Raw genomic sequence first — 16800 nt, forward strand, 5'->3', positions numbered from 1 at the left:
CTTATTTACCTGTGTAAGCGTGTCAATCCGAACGAATGCTAGCGTCTCGAACGTATGTAATTGACATCTCTGTTCGCGCGCGAGTGTGCGTGTGTGTGTGTGTGGGGTGGTCGGCGGGTGTGAGGTATATTGAGATGGGTTCTTTTTCTTACTTAATCCTTGTCGCCCCCAGTGGCGTATAGGGAGGGCCGCAACCACACACCGCCATCGGACCCGGTTCTGGGCGTCCCTTTCCAGTTGGAGCCTGTCATGCCAGCTGTCTCCGCCTTTCTGTAGACTGATCTCTTCCATGCCTGTCTGGGTCTCCCAACCCTGCGCCTTCCCTGTGGGTTCCAGCTCAGAGCTAATCTCGTTAAATTGTCGGCTGGCTTTGGCAAGGTATGACATATCCAGCCCCACTTCCGCTTCTTGCTGTTTGGCTGGTCCTCTCCCACAGGTCTATATTTGAGATCTTCTCGGGCTCTCTGATGTTGAGGATCTGTTGCAGACATCTGTTGAGTCTGTATTTGTTAGTGATGGCATTGGTCATGTCTCAGATCCGCACAGAAGGACTGACTTTACATTTGTGTTAAAGATGCGTATCTTGGTGTGTAAAGATAAAAAACCTTGGAGTTCCAGATAGGTCGCAGGGTGTGGAATGCAAGCCTGGCTTTGTTTATTCGGCTTCTTACATCTCCATCTTTGCTGACTATGCTGCAAAGGTGGGATGAAAAGGTCAGACTCTGTAATATATTCCCCATGTAGTTGTAGTGGGGCTTCTTGCTTGATGTCTTCTTTATGTTGATGGTCAGGCCAGTCATCGCTGCTTCTTCTGCAAGCCGAATGAGCTTTGTGTGTGTTGCTGCTAATGGGACAACAGGCTGATATCATCCGCAAGTTCCCTGGCGAAGGTACATGGAACACCCGTGTTGCTGTTAGAGGTTGTTCTTCTCATGATCCAGTCTATGACGATCAGGAAGATTGTCAGTGAGAGCATACAACCTTGCTGAACTCCAGTCCTCACTGCGAAGGGGTCAGTCAGCTTTCCGTTGTTGATCACCTAGCATGTCGAGTCCTCATACAGCTACTGGATGATGGCAACGAACTTTGGTGGAAATACGTTATGCTGCATCAATTTCCAATGGTTTTCCTGACCACGGAGTGAAAAGCCTTCTCAAAATCCACAAAAGTTATATATAGTTGCAACTGCCATTCGATGGACTGTTCAATAATATTTTGTAGTGTAGCAATTTGGTTTGTGCATGATTTACCCTGCCGAGATGCTGCTTGTTCTTGCATCAGTTTCTTGTCTAAGGCATTCATCAGTCTCTCCAGGATGATTCTGGTCAGCACCTTGCTGGGAATGGACAACAGCATAATACCACGCCAATTGCTACACTCTGTCAGGTCATCTTTTTGGGTAGCTTTACGAGGTAGCCAAGCTTCCAGTCAGCTGGAACTTGCTCCTGTCCCCAAATTTTCTGCAGCAGGGGATGGGTGGAAGTAAATAAATTTAATATGTACAGCACTCCTTGGGAGTAAAAAATAGTAATTTGCCTTCAAATCTTATTCATCTACATCCAGAGGAAAGTGTGAAGTACACAATTCAATAAGCTTCACAAAACTGTAAATACTTTTATTTTATCATAGCTTTCACTCAACCTAATCAACTAATCAGTTTATTACTCATCATAAATAAAACTTGGGTCGTCTACTTATATAATGCTGGAAGAAGTTCTCATATGATATCTGTACAATATAACATCCAATAAAAAGTTCAATGTCAATAGCTGTCAAAAGTCCTTTAAATTTTTCATACACATTTCTACATTTCAGTGACACACTACAATCATTATATAAAAGGACCCAGTTCACATTCTCCTTTTTTGAATACATGCATATCACCTGCACGCACACACAGGCACTAACGAATCACTCAAGTTTTATGGAATATAAAATTAGCCAGCTTAATAAAATCTTTTCGTCTGCCATTTCCCCGATAAAACCAAAGAAACACATGGGAAAAAAAATAAAGTATTGCTTTCCGAGGAAACACTGCAACCAGCCGACACCTTTCACTTAGACAAGCTACTCTGATCAGTTCATTACAAAAAGAAAAAAAAAAAAGAAAAAAAGACCCCAAAACGCAACTCTTTGTAGAGCTGATGTCTGTTTAAAAAAGAAAGGCAAAAAGAAATATTTTGTTAAAAAAAAAAAACCCTCCGTCTTCTGCTTTATGTTGTTTGGCAAAACACATTTCAATGCGCTTGTAAAATTACCAAAATTCCTTCACTGGAAAGCAAACATTTAAGAAGAAACTCATTTGTCAAAGAGGTCTACACGAAAACAATGGGACATTTACATGAAACAAATGCATCAAAACATTTCAAAAATCTGTTATTCTCCTAAAATGTGTGACTTCTTTGTGACTTTCCTTCTGGATGCTGGTGATACCAAGACCGTCTTTTGTATTGGGCCTGATGAGGAGGATTTCTTTGCTACTTTGGAAATAGAAGTTCTTTTGGCTTTTGCAAGAGATGATTTGCGAACAACATCTTCACGTCCAATGTCTATCATTTTCTTCTCCCATTCTTCCAATTCCTTCTTGTACTTTTCTTTTTCTACCCTGGCATCTTTCTCGTATATCTGTAAATAAATATGCGCAAACTTCTTTAACATACATTTATTAACAATCATTTTAGAAGGACATTCAGTTTTTACTGTTTAGCATAAACAGTATAATACTGAAATAAAACTAGTCACTTCTTATCTACTTTTATGTGCCCAACCTAAATATGACAATCAAAATGCAAAATTGGCTAAAGTCTTTTTTTTTTTTATAATCTGCAATAATTATTATGCATGGTAATATTAACTGACCTCTGGCCTGTAAAAAAAAAAAAAATCAAGTCATAGGCTACATCTAAGATTTCTTTGCTTGTCTCTTGCACAGCTAAGCATCTTTGGGGTGTGTTCAGCAGTAGTCAGAACTACATCCCACAAGTTTTTAAACGATCTAAAACTGGGTGTGCACAACTAAACACGAGGCTCTTGTGAACGGAATAATATCAAAACCCCTATCTAAAATGATAACATAAAATGTATCCATTTCATCTAAGGACAAAACAAAAAATATTTACTTTCTTCTTAAGTTATTAATTATCAAAACATAAGATCTCTACTCTAAATTTCATCAAAATAAATATTTAAAAAAAAAAAAAAAAAATCAAGAAGCTGTTTGAATAAAAGACCACAAAAGTCATACTGTACTATGTAAACATGAGAATAAAGAAAATTATAAAAATTCAACTACCTCTTTCTTCTCATTGGGAATATTATGCCAGTGGTCTGCAAGTTCTTTCATAAATTGCTGAAAAAAAATTTAAGCCCTAGGATTACAATATTAATTATATAATACTGGAGATGCTGTCTTCTCGAGATCTTATCAGAATGACTACCATACATCAGTACATAAAAAAGCATTCTGCATGCACACACAATTCATCAACAATATGTAAATACATAAACACTTAGCATTTTAAAGTCTTAACCATAAATTGTACTTTCTGCTTAGTATGTAAATCAAAATGCAACAGAGGCTGTTTTAAGTGAACATTGCATAACATGGTCAAAAAGAGAGAATTTTTTTTTTAAAGTGCATAACTTTTGGGTTTTTTTTAAAAAAGATGGTCCTTATCCTATTTGCTTTTCACCACTCACATTCAGAGGTACGCCACCCCGTTCGTGCAGAGATGATCTAACAAATGCTATGTATGGGTTTGATGGCCTTTTTGGCTTTCCCAGATCGCGCAACTCCTGCAGTGCAAAGATTATGTGATATGTGAAAATATGTACAAAAAAATAATTTACAGATCTTCTTATAATTAGATAACAGATTATAATTAAATTACAGATCTTTCATAATTTAAATCTCAAGCTAAATCATTATTATAAAAAAATGTTGCTGTACAAATTTACATTTTTTTTCAGATAACATATTTCTTCAAATTTTATTCTCAAGTCATAAATGTATCTTGAGATGAAGAACTCAGCATCTTTTAATATGATGTAACCAATGAACAACTCAAAGGTTCCTGGTGCCGTATATATAAATTTGAAACGAAAGACATATCTGGCTGATCTTCATATGATTGTAAAAAACTAGTTTTCTATTTGAACCCAGCAAACACTTTACCACCCGCAGGTGTGCTACTGAAAGTGCACACTGCTGCTATCAGGCTGCAGGACAAAGGGGCCACCAGATGTGCCAGCTTAGTACAGATAGCTTAGCAGGGAATAGTAGTAATAAATGTGCTAAGGGTAGTTGAGTCATAGGATCAGGAATAGACAGCCAGAACGTCAAGAGAGATTTTTTAAAAAAAGAGTTATGCCATAGTTTCTTTGTGCATAGTTGTATATAGTTTATTAACATTATCATCTATTTTTATCTTTTAATTATATTACTCATTTCTGTTAGTGCATTTTTTGTCTGTACATGAATGGTTGTGTAGGGTGTAAAGCATTGAGCTGTTCAAATGAATCCATTATGATATAAGAGAGGGAGAGAAAAAACAAAAATTCTGATGTTTTACTTTATGCCAGCACTGTACAGAAATACCAAGACAAGAAAAAAGTAAACTCTGTGCTGTGATAGATCACAAATCAAACAATAATGGAGATTCTGTGAAAAGGATGGTAAAAACTATTGATGAGACCATTAAAAATGACTTAAAACGTGTAACAAGAGGATAGGTAAAAGTCACCCACAAGAACAAAACTCTGAGTCTGAAAATAGAAATAGCCTCTAAACAATCAGAAAAGTTCATCAGGTGAACATGACAAGTCTGCCAAAAAGTTCATTAAAAAGTACCTGCATTTGATATTTGATGAGAGTTAAATAAATGTGATCAAATACTACATTCAAACTTCTGGGTACCCATCTACTTTGTTTCTTTCTTCTTTGGGGAACTGTCATGCTCGAAAGGCAGGCATATTTGCAGTGTTCAAAAAGCTGCTTTTTCAATGAATTAGGATGACTTGAAATGCCTTCCTGGCTGGATCTAATTCAATGTGAAATTGTGAAAAGCTGTACGTTACTTTTGATCACAAATTGGAAATGTTCTTCATGGGTACTTTACTCGTGGCAAAACTCTGCTGCTTGACTAATTTCTCTGTCTGAGGTGCAAACAATTTTATAAGATACAGACTTTTGATCCAAATATATCCCGCTTGGATTCCATGGGAAACTCATCTTTCACTAACTTTTTTGTCTCTCAATCTTTTACGGAATGCCAATTTTGCAGATTTATCATCATGAAGCTGGGCTTTTTCTTGCTCACTGAGTCCATCTAAAAACACCAAATACTTCCGTTTGTAGTCCAAATATTCTTCTTGTGCAAGTAACTTGTATGCCTGTTAAGACCAAAGAAAATATGCTACAGTAAAGGGGTAACACCTTGCATGTACAGGTACTTAAAAATTATATTCTTTCAAAGTAACTTGCTATAAAATTTGGAAGATTAAATTTATAAAAATCTGAGTGTTTTTTGATGAAGTGGCTCCTTCATCCTGTCCTAGACATAAGTAGACAAATTGAAAGGCAATGTTCACATCAGTTACCTGTGTTTAGATTTGTGATTTCAAACAAGTAGATACTGAGGCCATTCCATGTTACTCAAACATACGTTCCCTCCAGTTCCTATTTATAACTCACAGTTTTCTTTTCTGTGCCAAGATCATTCCACAGCTGACTTGCAATCTTGCTTATTTTAGGAGCATTGGCACCTTGATAAAAAGCAGGAAAAGAAAACTATAGCAAATTGTTCTATATCTCATACCTCAATATTTATATAAAAAATTATCAAATTTCTAGTAATACAAAAAATGTTAATATTGCTTAAAAATATGCAATATCCTCAGGTTATTGTTTTGTTCATAAAAGATGTAATTCTTACTGTAATGGAAACAAGGAATTGAAATGATACCTAAAGTTTAAAAATGAAAATAAATAATAGTTGACATATGTGCCCATAGTAAACCTGGATTATTTTGTCGAATTTCTGACATTTTTTCAGTCATAAACTTCACAAAAGGGCGAAGTGGCCTCTTGGGTGCATCAGGGGATTGGATAGACCGAGACATGCTGATCAAGCATCGTGCATCTTCAACTGGTCTGTGGACACAAGATGTTTAAAATGGTTAACTCACTTTAAGTACTCTACCTGGTATTAAGCACTGAATCATACAAACAAATCTATAATTTGCTTTTATCACATTATGTTAAGTATATCATTATCTGTAACAGTAACATAATGCAGTACAAAATTAGAGTCTTCTCAACCATGTTCCTTCAGAAACATTGAGTGGTGATTAGTACTTCAGCACTACCCAGAGATACAGCAAAGTAAAAAGTTATTCACAAGCTTCCTAACTACCCATCATTAGAGCGGTCCGACAGTTAGCACAACAGTTAGCTCCTGTCACCAATGCAGTGGGTTCTCCTGGGTTCAGCTCTTATCTGGGGCACAATGTTCTTTCTCAGCGTGTAGCATCTGTTTCCAGGACTGGCTGCCTTGCCACAATACAGCCATATTTGCTTACTCGGTATAAAACACCTATTCCCCCTCCTCTCCAGCAGTAAATTTATCTAAGCCTTTTCAAAGCAATGCTGAATGCAGCTGTGCATTTGTATTCTATGCAGAAAGTAGAAGTTTTACTTAGAAATGTTAACAATTAAAGCAAAATCTGAACTAAAAGCAAAAATACATGTAAAAAATATTGACATAAGAAAGCAAAAAAGAAGACTGCCGTGGTAGGATTCAAAATTCAACAACACTCCATTCAGAAACTAGCAAAATAGAAATGTTATAAAGGTTGTAACCGACTGAACAAATCTTTCACTTGGCATTGGTTCATGCTGTATGCCATCCTCTCTGTATAGCACTTACTCCTTTGCATCTTTGCCTGATGTAAAATATGTAATGAACTTGAAGCATGTTGAACCTACCATCGAATCCTTGAAAAGTGCACTAAATACAGATCGCTTCCCTAACCATAGTCTTAACGACAGTTCGTCTAATGCTAGTACATCTTTCAACCCTAGGTCTTTTTTATTTCGTATATTGACTAGTCCGCCTTTTTGCCTTCCTCTTAAGTCACGCAACTCACTTGTCATTTATTATTGTTTTTTACTTGATGCATGTTTGCATCTTTTATGCTTGTCTTAAATTGCTTGCCAGTATTGCTGCTAATCTTTCCGTTCTCCGTTTACTGTCCATGTCTTGATTTTGTCTCATGCACTGAAAGAATATTCCTTCGTGAGCGTAATCATCAAGCGCGCGCTTATTATTATTACTACCACTAATCCAGTGACGAATGAAGTATCTAGAGATTAATCAAATACTGAAACGGAAAACTAGTTTAGAATTATCAGCTATGACACATTCAACATACCTAAGAGTTGTTAATGCCAAATGCTTCACGAAAACATCAGCAATAGCTCCACAACGTTGCAACACGACGGCCATTTTAACACCGAGCGCGCTTTGACAGAGTAATCGTTGTTATCTTTATGATAAATAACAAAAATAGGCCAAAACTTTATTTAGCAACAGTAAAGCACTTCTAAAAGAAAGTATTGAATGTTTCAGAGTAGAGTCCTTGAAGGCTTAAACATAATTTAAGTATATACAAAAATTAAACAGAGTTATCTTGTGGTGAACTAAGAGACCTCCCTGAACATATTTTACACAATAACTAGTGTTTTAATGCACAGTTTAAAAGTGTCACCTACGCTGCGAGAATAAAAGCTGCAATCGCATTGAGAATGTTTATAGAAACAGTCGGAAATAGATTTGATGAGAGTTTTAATTAATCAAGGGACTCTAAACACTACAGGTAGAGTACAAAGCGAAAGTATAGCTCATCACGTGATTTATCGCACGCGCGCCGAGTTCAAATTATCGTGGTGATAAGGTACACAGCTGAAACCAGTGAATAATCTTAAAACGGGGACATGTTTCTACGTGGAAACAGTTGTTCGAAAAGGGGGACTGACCCCTGAAACGGGGACGGATGGTTATCTTAGGTGTTGAAAAATTGTGTTTTGTCCCTTTGTAGAATTGTGACTGGAGAGTCTCCGTTACAGCTTCTAAGGTCAAGTGTTATGTTTACATCCTCAGCTCTTTCTTCATCCTCTGACCTCCTGACTCACTTCATTTCGAGCAGGCATTTGTGCATTTCTCTTTTCCGTTCCAGGAATCAAGAGAAAAATTTCTGGTGAAGACATATGTTGTCTATTCATAAATATAATTACAACAATTTCCCCTAAAACCCATTTGCTCAAGAAAGGTTGAGGCCACAGGCTCTTAAACGATTATTGTTCCTTAACACACGTAGCTTTCACTGTTTGTTCGTTGTGCTATTGTTACCGTTCATATTATTGATAGAAATTAATAGTAATTTAGAGGATGTTCTCAAATGTTGTGGTACATATTTATTAACCGTTCAGTAAACTGCTCACCCTGCAGATCGAATATTGCTTTGTTAGTCTACATTACACTAAAAGTTAGGGACCTGCATTAAAAAATGGATGAGCATGAATAAATGCTCGAAGAGGTGAAGAAAGATTAAGATTGATTGCAGGCTTGTCTGGGAGAGAATGGAAATTATTTGCGAAATGGATAAGGAGAAAGGTGTGACAATAGAAGAATGCACCTCCTCAGATTCAAGGAACAGTTTTAAGATGCTTAGTGAAAGTTTGCTTATCTCCAGACATGTTTCGTGTGAGGAGACTGGTCCATTAAAGAAAAAATTGTTTTAGAACTTTCAAGTTAAAAAGACCTAGAAAACTGCACTCTTTGAACATTCTCTCCTCATAGTACTGAAAACTAATTTTAGAAGCATGTGATTAGATCAAATGGTTTATTAAAAATATCCATATTACAAATGTCAAAATATAAAATGAACATAAAAACTGTTAGCCAGAAATATCAGTATGAAAATGACATGTTATGAAGCCCTAATCAGATGACAGTCTCGAAATGTTCAAAAGAGCTTAAAGAAAAGGTAAATATACTTCATAAAAACAAAGCTTCCATTATGTTAGATGGGTAAAGAAAAAGCTAATTATTTAGAAAATAATGCAAATACATTTTGTACATATTTTGCACATGTGGTGCACATTTTCCTTCTTCTATGTTATAATATTATGGTAATCAACATATTATATTTCTCTCGTCTATGTGACAAATGCAAGTAACAAATTGACTCGCCGTGCAGTCCTAAGATTTGTGCTGTGTTATGCATCTTTATTAACCAACTCCATTCTCTGGTCTTCACCAACACAGTTTGAATTTTACTACAAATACTGTATCTCACCATAATTAAAAAAAAATAAAATACCAGAGTCAAAGGACTTTTTTTCATGAGTTCTGTTCATAGATCACTGGGTGGATTATAATAATAATTTTTCTAGTTTCATGTTGTGTGACTAGCAAGGACAAATAGACTATCTTGTGCTATTTTTCTAAAGAGCCAGGTCAACAGATGAAATAGAATCTTATCCTACTACTTCTTTGTTGGATATTCTACATTTTCTTTCATGATGGCAGAATTTCTCAAAGATAGACTTTGTATTCCCTCAAAAGTATAAGAAAGAAACTACGTTTATTTAAACTAAGGTGACCAGACGTTTCCGGGGCGAAAGCGGGACACGTGCCGATGATGGTGTCGTCACCGTCAAAGAACGCCGAAAAAAGTGATTTTTAAAGACAACCGGGACATTTGATGGACTTGCCAGAAAGCCAGAAAGCGGGACATTGGGCGTCCCGCCCGATGAGCAGGCGGGACACGAGGTCAAAAGCGGGACTGTCCCGCCTAAAGCGGGACGTCTGGTCACCTTATTTAAACAGACATGTTAGTTATTGCCTTTGAGTTTTCTGACATCCTTAGATCGTGTTATTACCAGTCATACTTGTGCAGAAAATTAAGTCGTTTAAAAGCACAAAATCAAATTTGCATAAAAGAGTGAAAACAGTTTAACATTAACAGATGTAGATAAGGAAATAAAGTCAGATTGGAATGACAGATTTAGTAGAAACATTGTTTTTGCCAATATGAAATCTGACAGATATTTAATCGACTGATAATTGAATAATTGACAGATGTTTAATTGACTGATAATTTGTGGCACCTGCAGAAGCACATCTTTGATCAGTGGCTACAGGTAAAAGAAACGTCTGGTAAAGGATGCTTTGGCTGAAAACTCTGGAAACATCTGAGTTGAAACAGAAAATATAATGCCATTAAATATGAGTAAGTAACAAAACCCCACAAAGGAAAAATTAAACCAGTCCTTTAAACATTCCATTATAGTTCTGTTCATTTTCCTGACAAAGCTATTCATTAAAGGTACATTGCATGTACGAATAACATGCAAATAAATACACCAAATGTTGAAAGCCAGCCTTTTTCCTTTCCACTCGTTCGCCTAATCAAGGTCAATAAAAAAAAATCAAATCATTTTTGTTAAATAAAATTGGGACAAGCTTAAAAAATAATTAGCAAAAGAATTAGAAGACAAATATGTACTGTGTTAATTGGTTTATTTACTGCATAGTTCTGACCATAAAGTAAATACTGACCAAAAGCATTATTACACGTCAATAGCTGTGGTCAATGTGTTAACTACATGAAATGCTTCTTCATAAACTTGGGCAGATTCCTTCCTTTGTTCAATTTGATCCCCTCCAACCCCACACTAGTCATCATTGTCATTACCTTGTCTGAATGCAATGGCTTTGCACCTTTACACTCTGGAGGCACATCAAAGACAGATGGCTGCGTTATGCCTAGTTGAATGTCAGCAAATCCAGATACTGTCATGTAAACATCTGCACACATAGAACAACACCCCCAACCCCAAAACAACTGCATAAACTAAGCTACTGATCATCCTGTCTAGACTCCTTAGTTTTTGTATATTCTATGAAATACTTCAAATCACAAATGTGCATTTAAAAATAAAATGTAATGTATACTTTTTGTCATCCAACACTTCCTGGTGTCTAAGCTAGTAGGAGTGGATAGCTTAATGGTTAGAGTATCAGTGTAAAAAAATGCCAAGGCACATGCGGTAATTATTTGATTTTTGTGTACTGGACAGTTCTTCCCTAAGCTGTGGAGCGAGATGAACACGGCACCACCCATGTACTGGAGTAAGATAAGTGAGGGCTTTAATACCTCAACTGGCTTTTTTGGGGAGTTGTCGGGTGGGCGACCATAATACAAACATACATGTATACAAACCATAATACAACTGAATATATATATAGATGTTTTGTTGTTCGTAGAGTAAAAGAACAGGTGTAAGATACGAGTAGTATGTTTGTGTATGCACCTGATGTGCCTCTAAAATTACTAGTGTAGTATATAAATGAAAAAAATATCAAAAGAGTCTCATTATTTTTTATAGCCTTTCACTATTGTTTTAAATAACTGGGCTTTTTTAACGCACTAGTGTCTGAAATTAGAAAAAAATTACATTTGTTATTTTATCAGCTCTTTAAGACAACAAAACATAAGGCGTTTGATGACTACACTGATTTTAGTATTTTTGTACACTTTTATGAAAAAAATGGCTGCTTTAAAATACATTTCTTCTTATATAACACTCACCTCCTTCAAAATCTTCAGTGTTCACTTCTGAAACAGGAAGGCACAGTTGGCGTGTGACTGTGGTGAAGGATTGATAGGTTCCGTTTTGCCCCGTTATAGAATATACAGTGACTGGGAGAGACTCAGTTGCAGCTCCTAAGGTCAAATCACCAACTTTCTGAGCAATGTCTGCACACAAATCCTTATATCTGTGAAAATATCTAGGAGATTAGGTGAATGGATAGAATGGTGTGTGTAAGTTTGACATTAACAGACATTAAGCATTAATATTTCACATCGCTGTAAAAGGCAACAACTATCAGCAAACTCTAATGACAGTAACAACAGCAGATGTACACAAGGAGTATGCTTTAAATGCTTATCAATTACAGGAATGATAGGACTAGTAGAAAGTGTACTACGAACGAACACATGTAAGCTGTTGACGATATGGAATAACAGTCAAAATAAAACCTGTAGATATGAAACTAACTGTACTTGACAGGATAAATAGCATTGTTCTCTCCAAAATTTTCCCTTGCTGGAGCAATGACATTGCTTATTGCTGTTCTTTTCAAGGGTGTTTTGGGATTTTTTAGTCTTATAAACTTTGTTTTTGTTGAAGTGAATGCTTGCATTAGTACTGTTTTTAATTGTTACTTCAGAATCTGTTTACTTCTGATTGTGATAGTCTACCTGGAATACACATTTTCGTAAAAGGACCGGACATTTTTTGTACCGAGCACTCCCTGGTCTTCAAGTCAAAATTGTACAGCATACCACTCTGCAAGCAGGAGAGAAACCACAGTAAGGAGGTTAGACTTTGAGGCATAAAGAAACATGTCAGCCACAAGAGTTTATTGAAGTTTAACAAGATCAGCTTTTAGGATTAGAGGCAAGTCAAATGTTGTGAAGAAATATAAATCTTATGGAGAAAACTCGGAATGGTTGCATTACACCCCAAGTGTACTTAAAAAAAAATCACTTCTAACAATGTTAAAAATTGATTGTAAAAGACTATAGATACAAACGAGTACACAACGTCATTAAAACCAGTAAGAAATTAATAAGCTTTTAATTTTAATGCTGGTAAGTGTTTCTTGAAGGAGAAATCCGAAGAGATGTCAAGTTCTATTTTTGCAGAAAAGACAAATGTATGTTGTAGAACGAACTTGTATTCTAGGCTGCTAGAAGACGATATTTATATACAGTGATACCAGAGAGCTTAGATGTAGAGAGGGTTCACTCGTGACCGCGGGAAAACTCGTCGGTTAGAGTTATCTTTCGTAATGAGATGCTACGAAACAACACGGCACAAGGCGATCGTCTGAGGCAAGGTGGGCAAATTGTTCTGCAATTAACTGTCAGAACGCCAGATTTAAATCAACCTCAAAAGAAAAACGTTTCCACAATTTCCCAAAGGACGAAGAGAGGTAAGCTACAAATTTATTCTCAAATTACGATCCATAAGTGTACTGTAGTTGAGAGCAGTCTACTACAACGCGTTTGCTCGATTTCTATGATTATTAAAACGACTTTACTGATTATACTGTGAAACTGTGTGATGAATTCTCACTTATCTGATTAGAAACCTATTTAAATTTGTTATAGTATTTTCATTTAAGGCATTCGTCACTGGGGTGAGGTGTTATAAAAAGATTTGTTATTAATATATTGAAAAAATCATTACAACAGGTGCAAAATATGGATGAACTTTACGAGAAGGAAAGATTTTGACCATCTTACACCATCTGATGTATATGGAAAAGGATACTGTCTTTGCTCGGATCATTTCGAGGAAAGTAAGTACAACTGTCAAACCCCCAAAAAAGTCTTGTCTGGAATGCAGTCCCCACAATTTTCTCCATTCCAAATCCACCATGCAAGGTTGATAACTTATGATTATTAGATAATGATATATTCCAATATATATTACTAAGCCACATTTTACCATCATGGGCCTTTCTTTCTGTCATATTTTATTTTTTAATTAACATTTATCATGAGAGATCACTCTAACTGGCACATAAGGCTAATGATGATCATAGCTTGCATCTGGGCATAAAGAGTTTCTCTGTGACACTTTGCAATGGTTGCACACTGTTGAAACACCCTCATCCAATGCACTACCTTGTCTGACAGGGTGGAAGATGACTGTGCAGGCTCTGCTTGAGCTTTTTGATGAGCTTCAGACAAATCATGGTATTTCATTACTTCTTACAGAAAAACTGAATCAAGACTGCTTAGAAGACTTTTTTTTCTTGCTTTCAGGAGCATCTACATAATCCCACTGCAGAACAGTTTAGATTATTCTTCCGTCAGATCATGATTGAGAACCTGTTTCATCACAGTAGTGGAACTAATTGCCAGAATGACAATGACAGCTCTTTATTGACTCTGACATCTGTGACCACTGACAAACAGCAGGACATAATGATATGTAATGAAGATATTGATGAGAATGACTATGACCATGACAGTGATTGTTTAAATGACAAAGACATTATTGATAAAGTAAATATCACTTTCAATAATTTTGATGATAACTGTAGTGACCCTCTAACTATTTTCTCCATACAACCACCACCAAAAAAACAAAAATTCTGAGTGAGACAGTCAAGATATTAGAGTGTACATGTTGTAAAAATATTGACCAGTTACTTCCTGGGAAAAAAGTTAAATCTCAGTTGATTCGACTTCTGTGGGAAGAGCTAAAAAGCATTGACCTCTGTTGTCCACTTGGTGCATGTGATCTGAAAGGAAGGGTGATTAATCTATTTATCAATGTTCGCCTTCATTTTTCTTTGAAAGATAGCTCTGTGTCCTTTTTTGAAAAAGGAGCAAAAAGAAATAAAAAAATGTTGAAGTTACATCATTTGTAGCTTTTAAGCTTAAGTAATTTAAAATTATTATAGAAAAGTGTGAAAGAAAATGTTATAAATCTTTATTCAAAGTACATGTGTGAATGATCCCTTTTGAGTATCTGCTTGCTGTATATTTCATAGTAAGCATAGCTGTTATCTTTAAATTGTCAGCCAATGTTCTTACAACAAGGGATATGAATGTATATAAATATATACATTATTATTAATAGTAGTATTATGATTTGTTATTAATTATGATTATTATGATTTGTGTGAGAATTTATTGCCCATGCTTGTATGTAAACAGAAATCTATATGTCTCAGTATGTGAGCAAGTATTCTGAATGTGGCTTGTTTATATTCATGTGTAATTCTATTTTAACTGCTTTTCTCATATTAATAAATTCTCATAAATTAGATTTTTTTGGATTTTAAATAAATGCAAATTTGTGCTCATGGATGTGCTGTTTGAATTTATAAAAGCTATCCTTTTTAAATATAGTCAGCTGTCATACATGTATTAAAATCTCCCAAACTACCCTCATCTAAGCAATTCCCATGAATAAAAGACACAAAAATCTGTTCTTAGATAAAGGTCATTTGATATCGCAAACACCTAGACATTTACTCCAAAGATAAACACTGCTAGCGCCGACTTTGTTTAGTAGTGGTTGATAGTAGCAACTGCGGCGTAGCATCTTTTTTCGAAGGGACGCAACTCCGTCACTACTTTTCTTAACAAGTAAGGATAAAGAAGGAGTGCACCCTCTCTACATCTAAGCTCTCTGGTGATACCTCGGTTCTCGAACGCCTTGACTTTCGACCAAATCGGTATTCGACCAGGAAATTCGAGAAAATTTTGTCTTGGAATTCGAACAAATATTTGGAACTCGAACATCCGAACGTCCGAGATGAGCCGAGTTGAGCCGAATGGCGTTCATTCTGCCCAGCGCGCCTTGCTTGCGTCATCAGTGACAATAACCATCCCCCTTCCCTCCTCCCTCCACATTTATTCAGTGGCGTAGGAACCAGGGGGGCAGCGGGGGCAGCCGCCCCTCCAAGGAAAATACAGGAGGGGCAGGAATATCCTTTTGCCCACCCAATATTTGAGACGTAATTCCTCACAAAGAGCAAAGAACAGAAGAAAGGTAGGGGAACGTAGAGAGGAGACGGTCATCACCGTGCGAGTGCGAACGCCGTTCACTGTCAGCAGGGAGTTTGCCCCCCCAACGCCGAACATCTTCCTACGCCACTGTTATTCCCTCCTGCCATAAAGTTTGGTACAGGTACAGTAAATGAAACACCATTTACTGTACTGTACAGTACATTTTTGTTTTGTTTTTTGTTTTGTTTTAATAAATACACTTTTATTTCTTATTTCTTGTTGAGACTCATGTTTTTCTACATATTATATACAAATTAGGCCAGTAAATAGGCATTTTCTGGGGCTTGGAACGAATTAATCCAGTTTCCATTATTTCCTTTGGGTTTCATTGCTTCGGTTCTCGAACAATTTGGTTCTCGACCGTCCTCCCGGAACGAATTATGTTCGAGAACCGAGGTATCACTGTATATATATAACTACCCCCTGTTGGATCACCACCTTGCCGCGGTCGGGGGCTTGCGTGTCTCGATGACCCTATGCCGACAGGAGCATCAGCTCCTAGCAGGGTCACCCAAGTCGGACAGGTCGAAGGGTAGAGACCAGACAAAGAGTGGTCCACGAGTGCTGAAGTCGGAGGTGGTGGGCCGCAAGGCGCACTCTGAAATAACCACACCACCACGCAACACAGCCTATGCCACTTGGAGAAAGTAATGACATAACTACTAAAAAGAGGCTGGTGTATGCAAAGTTTCCGGTTTTTACTCATATTCATTGCTTATATAGGCCCGCGGAGACTAACAGCAGAGAACTTTGCAAAAGGCTGTAAGTGTTGGCTTCGTCCGACAGCAATCCACCTATGCATGTCCGTGGTTGTACTGAGTCCCAAGCAACACATTTATCTTTAAGAAATGCAGAGTCAGAACTCTGCTGATCTGTTAATGGTTTTTTGGAGCAAGTATGAAACAAGTATATGAAATCTTGTGTCTTTGATCACTTACATTTGGTCCACTGTACAGCACAAGAGTTTCATAGGAGTAAACCTGTGATCCTGTTGAGTCGGTGAGATTCGTGAAAGAAGCCCAACGTCGGTTAGTATAGTCATAAGATAAGTAACTGACTGCCTGTTTAGCAACAAAACGGAAACCACAGACGAAAAGTTATCATTGAAAAACATGTGTACGTGTAAACAATAGGTGT

The 16800-nt window shown here is 36.7% G+C and overlaps 2 protein-coding genes across 4 annotated transcripts in view; both read right to left on the reverse strand.

Moving 5' to 3' along the window:
• The window catches only part of LOC112569659 (transcription factor A, mitochondrial-like), a 32262-nt gene extending 24705 nt beyond the window's left edge, over positions 1-7557 (reverse strand). The window contains exons 1-7 of one of the 2 annotated variants that reach the window (XM_025247519.1): positions 7432-7557; positions 6018-6151; positions 5693-5763; positions 5242-5391; positions 3700-3795; positions 3293-3349; positions 1590-2625 (exon numbers count right to left, since the gene is read on the reverse strand). In XM_025247519.1, the coding sequence (XP_025103304.1) occupies positions 2377-2625; positions 3293-3349; positions 3700-3795; positions 5242-5391; positions 5693-5763; positions 6018-6151; positions 7432-7505 (831 nt within the window). In that variant the 5' untranslated portion in view covers positions 7506-7557 and the 3' untranslated portion in view covers positions 1590-2376. Of the gene's footprint in view, positions 1-1589; positions 2626-3292; positions 3350-3699; positions 3796-5241; positions 5392-5692; positions 5764-6017; positions 6152-7431 lie in introns of those variants that run through there. The other variant, XM_025247521.1, reaches the window with a different exon arrangement.
• A 2326-nt stretch (positions 7558-9883) lies between these two features.
• LOC112569661 (mammalian ependymin-related protein 1-like) overlaps positions 9884-16800 on the reverse strand; it is a 43670-nt gene continuing 36753 nt past the window's right edge. For both annotated transcript variants that reach the window (XM_025247529.1, XM_025247527.1), the window contains exons 3-7: positions 16602-16724; positions 12331-12418; positions 11656-11823; positions 10759-10871; positions 9884-10255 (exon numbers count right to left, since the gene is read on the reverse strand). In XM_025247529.1, coding sequence (XP_025103314.1) covers positions 10199-10255; positions 10759-10871; positions 11656-11823; positions 12331-12418; positions 16602-16724 — 549 coding nt within the window. In that variant the 3' untranslated portion in view covers positions 9884-10198. The remainder of the gene's footprint in view (positions 10256-10758; positions 10872-11655; positions 11824-12330; positions 12419-16601; positions 16725-16800) is intronic.

The sequence above is a fragment of the Pomacea canaliculata genome, linkage group LG7 (genome assembly GCF_003073045.1).
Source record: "Pomacea canaliculata isolate SZHN2017 linkage group LG7, ASM307304v1, whole genome shotgun sequence".
In the NCBI taxonomy this organism is placed as follows: Eukaryota; Metazoa; Mollusca; class Gastropoda; order Architaenioglossa; family Ampullariidae; genus Pomacea; species Pomacea canaliculata.